Source organism: Moschus berezovskii, chromosome 13 (assembly GCF_049115385.1).
Source record: "Moschus berezovskii isolate FMDL1 chromosome 13, NW_MosBer_1.0, whole genome shotgun sequence".
NCBI classification, from domain to species: domain Eukaryota; kingdom Metazoa; phylum Chordata; class Mammalia; order Artiodactyla; family Moschidae; genus Moschus; species Moschus berezovskii.
In genome coordinates, this window is record NC_142472.1 from 115084 (window position 1) to 130262 (window position 15179).

General features: G+C 44.5%; 1 protein-coding gene across 2 annotated transcripts in view; it reads right to left on the bottom strand.

The window, feature by feature from the left end:
- Positions 1-7847, bottom strand: part of CDC16 (cell division cycle 16) — a 28052-nt gene extending 20205 nt beyond the window's left edge. Inside the window, exons 1-7 of one of the 2 annotated variants that reach the window (XM_055426770.2) lie at positions 7678-7847; positions 6584-6635; positions 6389-6486; positions 5057-5095; positions 4663-4803; positions 1328-1487; positions 331-422 (exon numbers count right to left, since the gene is read on the bottom strand). In XM_055426770.2, coding sequence (XP_055282745.2) covers positions 331-422; positions 1328-1487; positions 4663-4803; positions 5057-5095; positions 6389-6486; positions 6584-6635; positions 7678-7725 — 630 coding nt within the window. In that variant the 5' untranslated portion in view covers positions 7726-7847. Of the gene's footprint in view, positions 1-330; positions 423-1327; positions 1488-4662; positions 4804-5056; positions 5096-6388; positions 6487-6583; positions 6639-7677 lie in introns of both variants that reach the window. The other variant, XM_055426769.2, reaches the window with a different exon arrangement.
- Positions 7848-15179: the final 7332 nt, after the last annotated feature.

The window sequence follows — 15179 nt, forward strand, 5'->3', positions numbered from 1 at the left end:
GGAGAAAGATGTATTTTTGAAAGCTTTGTTAGGAATCATTTTATTTAAAATAACCTATGCGTATTCCTCAGAGAAGGAAGTGGCAACCCACTCCAGTGTTCTTGTCTGGAGAACCCCAGGGATGGGGGAGCCTGGTGGGCTGCCATCTATGGGGTTTCACAGAGTCAGACACAACTGAAGTGACTTGGCAGCATGTGTATTCCTGCAACTGTGCTAAACTAATAAAAATTAATGTTTAAATTCTTAACCCATAAAAGAATAGAGGCCAAATTTAAAGAAAGAAATACGATACTTATATAAAGTAAATACTAACTTGGTATTTTAACTTACCTTTTTCAACTTGTTCTCAAACAGAAAACGTAGCAATTCCTGTTCTTCAGTGCAGAGCTTGCTAAGAGGTAGTGATTCAAGAAGTTCTTTTTCTAAAAAATATTAACAAAAAAAAGGATGTCCTCAGTAATTATGGTGAAAAAAAATCAGCAACAAAAATTACTCTTCTATAATTCTTGGTCTAAGCACACAGAACTCAAGAGAGAAAACAGCACAAGCAAATGCACTGCAGACAGCTAAGACCCAGACAATGAGGGCCGCACACGGCTGCGCACAGACCTTCAGGCAACTCCAGCCATCCCCAGACTCGAGGGCCACCCCCAGCCTCAGCATGATGGACTCTGCGGGGATAACTGCCGCCGTGCCGGCTGTCCTCTGCCCTCTACCCACCAGATTCCACAGGCAACCTCCAACCCCAGTCTGACCTGCCCCCAGGCTGAGACAATCAGACGCTCCCCAGACACTGCCAAACATCCTCCAGGGGACAAAACCACAGGCTGAGAACTCATTAGGCCAAAATATGTCTGAGTCCCATTAATACACCTCCACCTTCTCTGCTTCCTCGTTCAGGCACCTCGCACCACTGGCCACATGCTCGGTCAATGGCTCTCAGCCTGTGCGTCACCTCAGAACCATCTGGGGGCTTTAAACCATCTGATGCCAGGGTCCCACCACAGATTCTGACTTGACTGGTCAGGAGTTGGGACCGGCACACTGATTATTTGTCAAACTCCTCAGGGTTTAAAGTGTAGCCATGTTGGGAATCACTGAATCAGATCCTGAATTTTTACACAACCTCAAGTCATAAAGAGACTGACTGCAAGAAGCACTTCACAATATTGTATTCTGCAATGCGCTTCATGTTTGAAGACATGAAGGAAGTGAATAGGTTTATTTAAAACCTGTACATAGCCTGCTATTGAGTCTACAAATTTCAGAAAAAAAAATACAAACAATATTAATTGTGCTAAACATAAAAACACCTGGGTTTCCAAACCTTCTTGGGCTGTCAACATATGGTGGGACGTTAATAGATCAAATGCTTCAAAGCAATACACGTCAAGCTTCAAAGCTTCTTTATAGCTATAGGTAGCGAGGGTTCGGTTGTCTAGAGCATCATAGATTTTTCCTCGTAAAAGACAAATGGAACTCTTTATCTGTTGGAAAAATAAGTCACATACTAAGTCAATACTACTGAAGGTAATTTTGATCAAAAATCACATACTGTCCGAAGGCGAAGACTTTTTAACATCTAAAAGGATTCGCTCCATCTCAGTGTGAGACACAATATACATTAATAGAAACACAGAGACAAAGGAAAACTTCTGTCATCTGTCTTCACTAGGCTCCCTCACTTCAACAAACCTTTGCAGCTCAGTTATGTGTCGCTGCTGCTTCGTTCATACGCACCTTGCTCTGCCTCCCAGAGGGCGGTGACAGAGACAGCATACAGGGCACACGCATATTCAGTGAACATGAAGACGGTCTGACAAGCGCATCTCAGGAGCGAGCCTTAGTAAGTGCTAGAAAACTGGCAGCAGTGCAGCACAGGGCTAGGAGCGTGGCCTTCGGGAACCGGAGAGCGGCAAGCTCCAGCCCCAGCTGTGATGCTCCCAAGTGAGCCTGGGCCACGCTCCAGCTGCTCACGCCCCAGTCCCCCTCATCTAACTCACAGGCACTGTAAGGGTCAGAGGTGGCACACAGTAAGCGGCTCACACAGCAGCCCCCTCACTACCACCAATAACATAAGGATGGAGAAACCAGATTTATGTTCCAGATTCTGAACCTCAAAAAACAAATAAGTGAGCTTAAAGCTTGTCCAGAGATGCCATTAGGCTTCTCAGGTGGCTTAAAGAAACTGCCTGTCAACACAGGAGACTCTATTCCTGGGTGGGGAAGATCCCCTGGAGAAGGAAACAGCAACCCACTCCAGTAATCTTGCCTGGAAAATTCCCTGGACAGGGAAGCCTGACAGGCTACAGTCCATGGGGTCGCAAAAGAGCAGGACACGACTGAGCGTGCATGCACGCAGAGACGTCACTAAGTGGTAGTGGGATGGAGGAAATGCATCATAAAATCACAATTCAAAAGTAGTAGACGACATTAGAGGAGAATCTGAGACCTATGCAGTATCTGCGAGTTATTAAAAAAAATAAACTCAATACTGCATTAAAAATGAATCATGCATTTCTTAGCAGTTAATATATGAGGTCCAAAAGTAATCATCCTCAACATGCTCATGAATGCATTTCCTCACACAAAAAACAATGTGTTTCGTATTCCTACCATTATATGTTGAAGAGCAGAGTAACCAAGTTCCTGCAGATAACGTTACAAAGAGTAACTGGGATATGAAGGAGTTGGTGCCTAACAGCTAAGTGATATAGGGTCTCTGGCTGAAATTTTTTTAAAAAGTTCTCAAATTATGGTAAAGATTGTACATCTGCATATCTGAGGTTATTGATATTTCTCCCGGCAATCTTGATTCCAGCTTGTGCTTCTTTCAGCCCAGCGTTCCTCATGATGTACTCTGCATATAAGTTAAATAAGCAGGGTGACACTATACAGCCTTGATGTACTCCTTTTCCTATTTGGAACCAGTCTGTTGTTCCATGTCCAGTTCTAACTGTTGCTTCCTAACCTGCATATAGGTTTCTCAAGAGGCAGGTCAGGTGGTCTGGTATTCCCATCTCTTTCAGAATTTTCCATAGTTTATTGTGATCCACACAGTCAAAGGCTTTGGCATAGTCAATAAAGCAGAAATAGCTGTTTTTCTGGAACTCTCTTGCTTTCTCCATGATCCAGTGGATGTTGGCAATTTGATCTATGGTTCCTCTGCCTTTTCTAAAACCTGCTTGAACATCTGGAAGTTCACGGTTCACATATTGCTGAAGCCTGGCTTGGAGAATTTTGAGCATGATTTTACTAGTGTGTGAGATGAGTGCAATTGTACAGTAGTTTGAGCATTCTTTGGCATTGCCTTTCTTTGGGCAATGTGAGGAGGAACTAAAGAGCCTCTTGATGAAAGAGTAGAGTGAAAAGGTTGGCTTAAAGCTCCACATTCAGAAAACTAAGATCATGGCATCTGGTCCCATCACTTCATGGGAAACAGATGGGGAAACAGTGGAAACAGTGTCAGACTTTAAGTTTTTGGGCTCCAAAATCACTGTAGATGCTGACTGCAGCCATGAAATTAAAAGATGCTTACTCCTTGGAAGGAAAGTTATGACCAACCTAAATAGCATATTAAAAAGCAGAGACATTACTTTGCCAACAAAGGTCCGTCTAGTCAAGGCTATGTTTTTTCCAGTGGTCTTGTATGGATGTGAGAGTTGGACTGTGAAAAAAGCTGATCGCCGAAGAATTGATGCTTTTGAACTCTGGTGTTGGAGAAGACTCTTGAGAGTCCCTTGGACTGCAAGGAGATCCAACCAGTCCATTCTAAAGGAGATCAACCTTGGGTGTTCATTGGAAGGACCGATACTAAAGCTGAAACTCCAATACTCTGGCCACCTCATGTGAAGAGTTGACTCACTGGAAAAGACCCTGATGCTGGGAGGGATTGGGGGCAGGAGGAGAAGGGGACAACAGAGAATGAGATGGCTGGATGGCATCACCGACTCAATGGACATGAGTTTGAGTGAACTCTGGGAGTTGGTGATGGACAGGGAGGCCTGGCGTGCTGTGATTCACGGGGTCGCGAAGAGTCGGACACGACTGAGCGACTGAACTGAAGGATTGCACAGTTCAGTAAATACACTAAAAACCAGTACTATGCACTTCTGAAGAATGAACTGCATGTTCTGTGAAATCCACTTCAAGAAGGTGGTTTAAGAAAAGAGTAAGTCCAGAGTAGCAATCTGACTGTGAACGTTATCTATTACATTATACAATCTCTGCCAGCAGGAACTTGCAATTTCAGGCAGGTATGAAGTACACAAACTGAAATACAGAAAATAACACAAACAGTAACATAAACCACTTCCTGGAAAGAAACAATCTAAGGGAAGCAAGCTTTCCTGGGGGACCAACAAAACACTGTTAAAACACAGTTAAGGAGGGAAAAGTAGGAAGGAGTTTAAAACATCAAAGGTGAGAAAACAGAGCTTAAGTCAGCCTATTTCATATTCCAGCATCTGCGGACACAATTACAACTTCTAACTGATGGCTCAGAAATGTCTTAAAATCTTTTTGGGTTGGGAAAATCAAGTAAGTTGGCAACCCAACTATTTTAAGACGATTATACTGAAGTAAAAGAAGGTGATTTATATTTGCCCTCTCCTGTGGGCACGTCTTACTGATGTCACCAAAGCTTCTTACTGTATTACTTACTGAGGACTGTGACATTTCCCAGTCACTGGACGGGTCTTTCAAGCCACTTTCATCCTTCAAACATTTCTCAAACAGCCGTTTGTTGATCGGCTCCTCCATGTCAAGAATATCAAGAGCCTGCTGATGTTCTCTCGCAGCAAACTGTGCAAAAAGCAGAAACAGCTTCGTCACTCACAACTCCTGACACCAGATACACACAGTCACGGTAGACTTTAAAAGGCAATGAATACTGCACCCACTCAGTACTTAAATTTAAAATGTTTAAAGTAGAAGTTTCTTCACGCACAGCAGCTTTTAGTAAATGGAGAATTGGCATACTGAGTTCTCACACTCATGTGAGGGATGCAAAGATTCACAGCATTAAACCTTTACCAAATAACGAGAGCATACTTACATGGCATCTAGCTGCAAGGTAGCGACATGCTTCATACAACTAGAAAAGAAAGTAATCTATCAAAAAAGCGACCAAGATAACATGCATCTTCGATCAAAAAGAAAACTATAACAAAACAAAGAGATGGAAGCTATTTTCATGATTCCTCTTTTACTCTCACAGAGAAAAAAAGTCTTTTTAACTCATATTCATCATGAACCTACTGTTTGCCAAAGCACCAAGAACTCAAAAGGGAATAATGACCTGTCTCAAGTCCTTATTGTAGACATAAATACAGCACAAAGTTTCTTTTATAAGCTATGAGAAAATCGCATAAAAAAATACTAGCCAGCTGAATAAGGAAACACCTCCAGGGGGAGAAGGAAACTTGGGAGTTGGTAAGCATCCCAGCACTGAATCTGAGTAGCTGTCACACATCTCAGGAGCTGCAAGCAGTGAGCATGACTGGACACACACTCCACGCACTGACAGTAGTGGCGGCTATGTGACAACTGGAGAGAAATCACAAAGCCCCTGGTGGGGGTGGTGGGGGTGGGGGTGTCCATGAATGCATCTGACTTTATCCTGTGAGTTAAAGTCACTCAGTCATGTCCAACTCTTTGCGACCTCATGGACTATATAGTCCATGGAATCCTCTAGACCAGAATACTGGAGTGGGTAGCCTTTCCCTTCTCCAGGGGAATCTTCCCAACCCAGGGATTGAACTCAGGTCTCCTGCATTGCAGGTAGATTCTTTACCAGCTGAGCCACAAGGGAAGCCTGCAGGTACTGGGAAAGCACTGAGTGGTACTGTGGGCGATGCAATCAGATCTGTTTCAGGAAGAGCACCCTGTGAGTCTAAAGGATGACCTGGAGACAAGTAGAGGGGTGTGGGAAAGATGCTACTGAACAAAAGAGAGAGGCTAAAACAACAGAACAGGCAAAGCACAGGCCTGATGTGCAGAGTGGTCTGTCTGTAATCAGACAGAAGGAACAGCCCAGACTTTCAGAGCTACTTAGAAAACAGTGTTGTCAAAACTTAGTGACTAGATGGGGAGTGGGGGGTGGCAGGAGGGAAAAACAAAGGGATCTGAGATTAGGAATAACAACATTTCTCTTTGACTTTCCTGGCAATTCCACTGCAAGGGACACGGGTTCCATCCCTGTTCAGGGAACTAAGACTCCACATGTTTCATGCTGAGACCAAATGAAACATATACAAGAAATTTCTCTTTACATTTCATAAGAGAAGTTGAATCCTTTAAAATATTCTTCAAAGTATTTTCACATAAAAAGAACATATACCTAAAATACTAATCTAATGACATTTTTAACACCTTTGGACTCACTCACTTTGTCCAGTTTCCGAGACCGAAGTGCATGAGCCGCCCTGTGATACTGGGCTGTCAGGTAAAGACATTGAGCCAACCAGTAAATGTCCTGGGGGTCCTCTGGAGGGAAAATTACATAAACAATCAGAGGTACAAGGTAAAGTAGCAAGTTCTTTTAAGGATAGAGAAATCAGAAAAAATAGAATTTGTCACTTACCATGAGAGAGTGAAGCTACTTTATCTGCCCAAAATAGAGCACTCTGATACTGCTGCTGCATCATAAAAAAAAAAAAAAGCGGTAATTGCCCTGTTCTTTCCATAGTTTTACACAGATAGCTAGTGTTACTAAAAGGCTTTAATACTATATAACAAACCAACATCTCAATACAGTATTTTTTTTTAACGTGAAGTATCAATCATATCTCTATTTTCTATCCCAGGTGAGCTTTAGTTCAGTGGTACAAAAAAAATAAAAATATTATTGGAAGACTGTTGACATACAGTTTAAGAAGGCAGATTTTTAAAAAATTTATACTCTGCAAAAGTACATCAGCAGGCATTTAAGGAAGTGGCTAATTAAAGTGATCACTAGCAAGATTCTCAAGTCTTTGCCTCAGGCCTCCTAGATGCAAACCAGGAACTCTGGGGCCAATCAATGTGGGAGGAGGGATGCTCTGGGAGGGTCACAGATCTGCCCAACCTTAGTGCCTGGAGGCTGGAAACAGGCCTGTCCCCTTCCTCAACACATCCCCAGAGCCAGAGGAAAAGCGCTCCGGAAGAATGTGGTTAACTAGTCTGGCTTACGGCAAACCAAAATACAGCGTTCTGAATGCTGCAAACAACCAGCAGCGATATTTCACACCCAACCCCTAACAGTTCACAGTGAACACGCTTTTCTCTCCCCTTCTGGTTTCCAATTTACTGGGACCACATACATTTTACAAAGACTACGTGACATGGTAGACTAAAGAGATGCTGCTGATTCTGGACATACGTCTTCCCTTAAACACTGATGCTCATTCAAGCGAAGGGCAGGGAGAGAAGGTGCAGTTAACACGAGCTTTTTAAAGTACTGACTTTGACACTAGAAGTTTCTTTATCTTTACTCACTTAAAGTTGCCCAAATAAGGACAACCAAGGTTTAAACGTTTTCTCTTTACTAGCGAAGTTCACAGGCCGCCCCTCGACTTGCGCTCAGGACGAAGCGTGAGCTGAACACCGCGGGCCGCGCTGCGGCGCGCGGAGACGCCCCTCAGGGCTCGGCCCGAACCGAAGCCCAGGCCCGCCCGCCGCGTCCCCGGCCGGCCCCACCTGGTCCAGGTACTGCCGGACGCGCTTCCGCAGTCGCTCCAGGTTCATGGCTGCGGGGCCGCGCCCGGCGCGCTCGCCGCGTCCCGCTGCCCAGCCGGCGACCCCGCGCCCGCGCCCGCGCCCGCGCCGACTCCACGGCACCGCGGCGCAGCCCGGGGACTTCCGCTCCCGCTGGCCCCGCCCCGGAAGCCCTGCGCAAACGCGTCCCTCCTGCCGCCGGAAACGGGCGTCGGGCCGCGGGTTCCGAGAGGCTCTCTCGCCCTGTCGGCGGCCGGGGCTGTCTTTCGGGCGGCACGTTGTTTTGTGTCGTCCGGTTTTTGCAGGAATTCTGATGTCCGTTTAGCCGGAATCCCCCAGTCTACCCTCCTTATCCACTGCAGTCTCCAGGTGATGTCTGACCGCCTTGGCCTGCCTTCAGGGAGAGCCCCGCGAGGTCCGAGGCCTCCTCCCAGCCCTTCTCCTCCGGTGGACCCACTCGAGTGTGCTGCGTCCTGAGTTAACCCGTTTCTCCCTCGCTGCAAATTTCCGTCGCAGAGGTCCTTGTACACGTGTTGACAGTTTCCCACCTTTGAATAAAACCTTACAGTGCCTTAAGGAATGTCATTTGAATATTTTTTTTCTTTAACATCATTCAAGTGAAATATCCAAAAGAGGCCAATCAATAGAGATAAAGAATTGAGAGTCTTGTCAGGGGCTGGAGTGAGGGATGGGGGAGGGCAGATGACAAGTGACCTCTAAAAGGTATGGGATTTCTTTTAGAGTGATGATAATGATCTAAAATGGATTGTAGTGGTTGCTGCATAGCTCCCTGAATAAACTGAAAGCCACAACCTCTACACTTTCAACTTTATGGTATGTGAAAGATATTTCAATAAAGTTGCTTTTAAAAGCTCATCTTTGACAATTTGAATGCAAAAAGAAACTATTTGACAAATACGTTTTCCATACTGTGCATAACATGGTGCCAGCAGTTAGCTGTGCAAAGATGAGAAAGTCCTGTGCTTACTTGAGAAAAATGTCTGTACATGTAAAATGTTCAGACTAGTAGAGGGAAACACATGAGTAAGTACCTAAGTGCAAAGTGCAAAGACGCAAGACTCAGGAGTAAGGGACTAATGCGGAATGGTCAGTACTAACAAAGTCGGAAATCAAGTGACATGAAAGCAGTTGGAATGGAGGTGACGTAAGCGGAACCTTTCTTCCCCATAATGAAGTTCAACTTTTAAAATAAAGGCAACACACTGTCATTACCATACCAAACAAAAAAATGTAGACAAACAGCACATGAAGTCAAAAGACAAGCTAGGGGGAAATTTTAAATCTACCATAAGATCCTAATTTCCTTTAGATGTAATAAGCCAATATAAAGGGACCAATGGGTCAAGAGGGAAAAAAAAATGGGTAAATGACATGAAAATGCAGTTCATAGGATAAGAAATGCAAGTGGATTCTAAACATATGAAGGAAAGCTCAACTTTACTCAATTAGAAAACTAAAATAGTGGGATATCACTTTTCATACATTCAGTTCAGTTCAGTCGCTCAGTCGTGTCCAACTCTTTGTGACCCCATGAATCACAGCACGCCAGGCCTCCCCGTCCATCACCAACTCCTGAAGTTCACTCAAACTCATGTCCATCGAGTCGGTGATGCCATCCAGCCATCTCATTCTCTGTCGTCCCCTTCTCCTCCCACCCCCAATCCCTCCCAGCATCAGAGTCTTTTCCAGTGAGTCAACTTGTTGCATGAGGTGGCCAAAGGAGTTTCAGCTTTAGCATCAGTCCTTCCAATGAACACCCAGGATTGATCTCCTTTAGAAAGGACTGGTTGGCTCTCCTTGCAGTCCAAGGGACTCTCAAGAGTCTTCTCCAGCACCACAGTTCAAAAGCATCAAGTCTTGGGCAATCAGCTTTCTTCACAGTCCAACTCTCACATCCATACATGACCACGGGAAAAACCATAGCCTTGATTAGATGGACCTTGGTTGGCAACATTAGCAAAGATCAAAAGGTTTGATGACACCTTGTTGGCAAAAGTAGGGGAAACAGACCTCTTTTTGTGACTGATGTTGATACATGCTCTATGGTGAAGAAGTTGGCATGTCTTCCAAAACTAAGAATGTACATACTCAGCCCTAACACTTCCAGTTCTGGGAGACAGCTTCTAGAGATGCATTTGGCATGTGTGCAGAGTGACCTGTTGCATGGGGATAATCATTACAACGTTGTCTGTAAAAGCAAAAAGGTAGGGACAGTTTAATAATCCATCAGGTTGGAAACATTAAAAAAGTCACAGCAGTCTCACATAGTGAAAAATACCATGCAGCTGTTTACAGGAACAAGCAGCTCTATGTGTGGACAAGATATATTGAGGGGGAAGAAGCAAGGGACAGAGAAGTGCTTATCATATGTCACCATTTGGGCAAAATAGAAAACCAACTGAACACTGGGTAGAAAGATCCTTAAACTACCCATGGGAGGACAAATTAGGACGTTGGCAATGTGCAGTGTCTTCTGAAAGGAGCATAATTATATTAATGTGAATATCAAGATACATGGCCTCACATTAGATTACGTTATTAATGCCATTTATTACTAATGGCAATAGCTGTAGTGGAAGTGTCGCGAAGAAGCCTGAGAGACACAAACCAGCTGGGTGAAAATTGGCAATTTCTGAGCCCATCTCAAGGCCAGATGGTTTGCTCTACTCCACTTGAGGTCTCTGCACCAAGACAGCTCTTGTTTACCTTCTGACCTGCTCAGGTCCATGGAATGGCTAAGCAGGATGCCAGACAGTTTCTGGAATCTCAGGTAGTACTGGAATTTCTCTGTTGTGCTAAGACTGGCCAGGTGACTTGTCATACCCAATTTCATGTTTAGAGTCTTAATTGAACATTTTTAAATTAACATATATTAGTGCTAAAGTCATATATTTGAGATGAATATTTAGTAAAATCACAAATATAATCTAAAATTTTCCTTCTTTCAAACACACTTTTAAAATGACAAAATAAATGAGTGAATTCTGTTTAAAGACCTCAGTAACTGAATCATTCTGACATTTCCTAGAAGTGTGTGAAGATTCAGTTCAGATCACTCAATCGTGTCTGACTCTTTGAGACCCCCATGGACTGCAGCACCTCGGGCTTCCCTGTCCTTCATCAACTCCCGTAGCTTGCTCACACTCACGTCCATCAAGTCGGTGATACCATCCAACCATCTGGTCCCTTGTTGTCCCCTTCTCCTCCCGCCTTCAATCTTCCCCAGCATCAGGGTATTTTCCAATGAGTCAGTTCTTCACATCAGGTGGCCAAGATATTGGAGCTTCAGCCTCAGCATCAGTCCTTCCAATGAATATTCAGGACTGATTTCCTTTAGGATGGACTGGTTTGATCTCCTTGCAGTCCAAGTGACTCTCAAGAGTCTTCTCCAACACCACAGTTCCAAAGCATCAGTTCCTCAGCACTCAGCTTTCTTTATAGTCCAACTCTCACATCCATACATGATTGCTGGAAAAACCATAGCTTTGACTAGGCAGACCTCTGTTGGCAAAGTAACATCTCTGCTTTTTAATATGCTATCTAGGTTGGTCATAGCTTTTCTTCCAAGGAGCAAGCGTCTTTTAATTTTATGGCTGCAGTCACCATCTGCAGTGATTTTGGAGCCCCCCAAAATAAAGCCTGTCACTGTTTCCATTGTTTCCCCATCTATTTGCCATGAAGTGATGGGACCCGATGCCATGATCTTAGTTTTCTAAATGTTGAGCTTCACTCTCCTCTTTCACTTTCATCAAGAGGCTCTTTAGTTCCTCTTTGCTTTCTGCCGTAAGGGTGGTGTCATCTGCATATCTGAGGTTATTGATATTTCTCCTGGCAATCGTGATTCCAGCTTGTGCTTCATCCAGCCCAGCATTGCATATGATGTACTCTGCATATAAGTTAAATAAGCAGGGTGACTATACAGCCTGATGTACTCCTTTCCCAATTTGGAACCAGCTCATTGTTACATGTTCAGCTCTAACTGTTGCTTCTTGGCCTGTATACAGATTTCTCAGGAGGCAAGTAAAGTGGTCTGGTATGCCCATCTCTTGAAGAATTTTCCACAGTTTGGTGTGATTTACACAGTCAAAGGCTTTAGCATAGTCAATGAAGCAGAAGTAGATGTTTTCCTGGGATTTTCTTGCTTTTTCTATGATTCAACAGATGTTGGCAATTTGATCTCTGGTTCCTCTGCCTTTCTAAATCCAGCTTGAACATCTGGAAGTTCTCGGTTCATGTCCTGTTGAAGCCTGGCTTGGAGAATTTTGAACATTACTTTGCTAGTGTGTGAGATGAGGGCAATAGTGTGGTAGTTTGAAGATTACACATCTTTTATTTCATTCCATGAGGCCAGATTCTCCAAATGTCTTCAGGCATTAAAAGCTTCACTGCAAAAAAGATTTAATAAAGTAAACACATACTCTTGAAAGCACAATCTATCACTTTTTTCCAGTTCATTCTTTCTTGCTCTTGATGGCAGCTCCAGAACCGTCTCCGTTGCACACGATCAAGATGATCGCGGTGGCATTCGACTACGTTATGAATCTAAACCTTGAGAAAGTTTAATTTCAAAGTCACAAGAATCCTGAGGCAACAGCCAATATCCAAATGAGATTTCTCAACTTTCAAAGCGCCCTCCCCTGGTGACTCAGTGGTAAAGAATTCGCCTGCCAATGCAAGAGACACAGGTTCGATTCCTGGCTCAAGAAGCTCCCCTGGAGGAGGAAGTAGCAACCCACTCCAGTACGCTTGCCTAGAAAATTCCGTGGACAGAGGAGCCTGGCAGGCTGCAGTCCCTGGAGTCACAAAAAGAGTCAATGTGCCTGAGCACACATGCAAGCCTATGTAGCAATCATGCACCTCACCACCTCCTGGGCTGTGGCAGGGTCACCTCCTTTCAGATCAGGGGTCTGAGTCCCGACGGAGCGACTGACACTTGACACACCTCCCTCAGGACTACGTTTACCCAGCAGCTCCAGGCCAGTCTCAGCCTGGCCAAACAGCAAACTCCTCAGCCAACCAGCACCATCCCACTCCTCTCCCCTTCCCCTTCCCCTCCTCCTCCCTCTCCCTCCCCTTCCTTCCTTGGCCATGGTGGCCTTGAGAAGGTGGCATGGCCTCTCTCACCTCAGATGAGGAAGCCATTGTTCAGTAGCCAGGCGGCCAGCCCTGTGCCTTTAAGTGTCTTTCGTACCAAGGCCCAGCCAGCTACTGCTGGCCAGGCTGACTTCCCTGGGCTTCTACCTTGGAAAGAGCAGCACTCTTTTCTTTCTGGAGTAGCAGCTTGGTTTGGACTTGGATTTGTTTTCCCTGCCTGTCCTGTCTCCGCAAACCTTGGGACTGCTGCCCTGGTCCTCAGGTTCTAACCAGGGGTGTGAAGGGAAACCACAGCCAGCGGTCATACCATGTCTAGCAGCAGCAACTTCACGATAACTAGGTGCACACGACTGGCCCCCGACTTGCCCCCTCACACCTGCGACATAAAAGCTCCAATCAGAGGCAGCAGCTCAGGTGTCTGAGGGGTGGTCCCTCACACTGCCTGCTTTTTCTGCAGGAGTCACTTCCACTGCCTTCGAAGTGGGACAATGAAGAATCACACATGGAAAGAGAACAGGATCCTGCTACCATCAATCAAGTCATGAATTACATTAGACAATAATACATCATCATCCAAGGGGTTCCAAACCCCTAGTCCAGGACTTTCCTGGCATGTGAACTTGTCTGAAGTCAGCAAGATACCGGGGAACAGCTGCTCACTGACATTCTTATGCAGGACTAGGTTTTGTGAAATTGCACACATGCAAGTCTCTGTTTTCCTGTTTCTCTGATGAGTCCCTCCTAAAATAGTCCATGAAACACAGTCAGGCAAACAAGGCACAGATTTTCAGCCTGACCAGAATATTAAACACCCCAAGGGGTTTCTGAAGAAATTAAATTACTCAGAAACAAAGAGAGAGCCATCTTGCTCACTGGAGTGAGGACTGCTGTGATCAGGCCATGGCAGGAGAGTCATTTAAGAAGCACTGGACTGGTTCCAAATTGGGACAGGAGTACATCAAGGCTGTATATTGTCACCCTATTTATTTTACATCTATGCAGAGTACATCACGTGAAATTCCAGGCTGGATGAAGCACAAGCTGGGATCAAGATTGCTGGGAGAAACATCAATAACCTCAGATATGCAGGTGACACCACCCTTATGGCAGAAAGCAAAGAGGAACTAAAGAGCCTCTTGATGAAAGTGAAAGAGGAGAGTGAAGCTCAACATTCAGAAAACTAAGATCATGGCATCGGGTCCCATCACTTCATGGCAAATAGATGGGGAAACAATGGAAACAGTGACAGGCTTTATTTTGGGGGGCTCCAAAATCACTGCAGATGGTGACTGCAGCCATAAAATTAAAAGACGCTTGCTCCTTGGAAGAAAAGCTATGACCAACTTACACAGCATATTAAAAAGCAGAGATGAGCAAAAATATACAAATGGGACCTAATTAAAATTAAAAGCTTCTGCACAGCAAAGGAAACTATAAGCAAGGTGAAAAGACAGCCTTCAGAATGGGAGAAAATAATAGCAAATGAAGCAACTGACAAAGAATTAATCTCCAAAATATACAAGCAGCTCCTGCAGCTCAATTCCAGAAAAATAAACGACCCAATCAAAAAATGGGCCAAAGAACTAAACAGACATTTCTCCAAAGAAGACATACAGATGGCTAACAAACACATGAAAAAATGCTCAACATCCCTCATAATCAGAGAAATGCAAATCAAAACCACAATGAGGTACCATTTCACACCAGTCAGAATGGCTGCTATCCAAAAGTCTACAAGCAATAAATTCTGGAGAGGGTGTGGAGAAAAGGGAACCCTCTTACACTGTTGGTGGGAATGCAAACTAGTACAGCCACTATGGAGAACAGTGTGGAGATTCCTTAAAAAACTGGAAATAGAACTGCCATACAACCCAGCAATTGCACTCCTGGACACACACACCGAGGAAACCAGAATTGAAAGAGACACGTGTACTCCAATGTTCATTGCAGCACTGTTTATAATAGCCAGGACATGGAAGCAACCTAGATGTCCATCTGCAGACGAATGGATAAGAAAGCTTTGGTACATATACACAATGGAATATTACTCAGCCATTAAAAAGAATACATTTGAGTCAGTCCTAATGAGGTGGATGAAACCGGAGCCTATTATACAGAGTGAAGTAAGCCAGAAAGAAAAACACCTATACAGTATACTAATGCATATATATGGAATTTAGAAAGATGGTAACCTTAACCCTGTATACAAGACAGCAAAAGAGACACAGGTGTATAGAACAGTCTTTTGGACTCTGTGGGAGAGGGTGAGGGTGGGATGATTTGGGAGAATGGCATTGAAACATGTATATTATCATATGTGAAACGAATCACCAGTTCAGGGTCGATGCGTGTTACAGGATGCTCGGGGC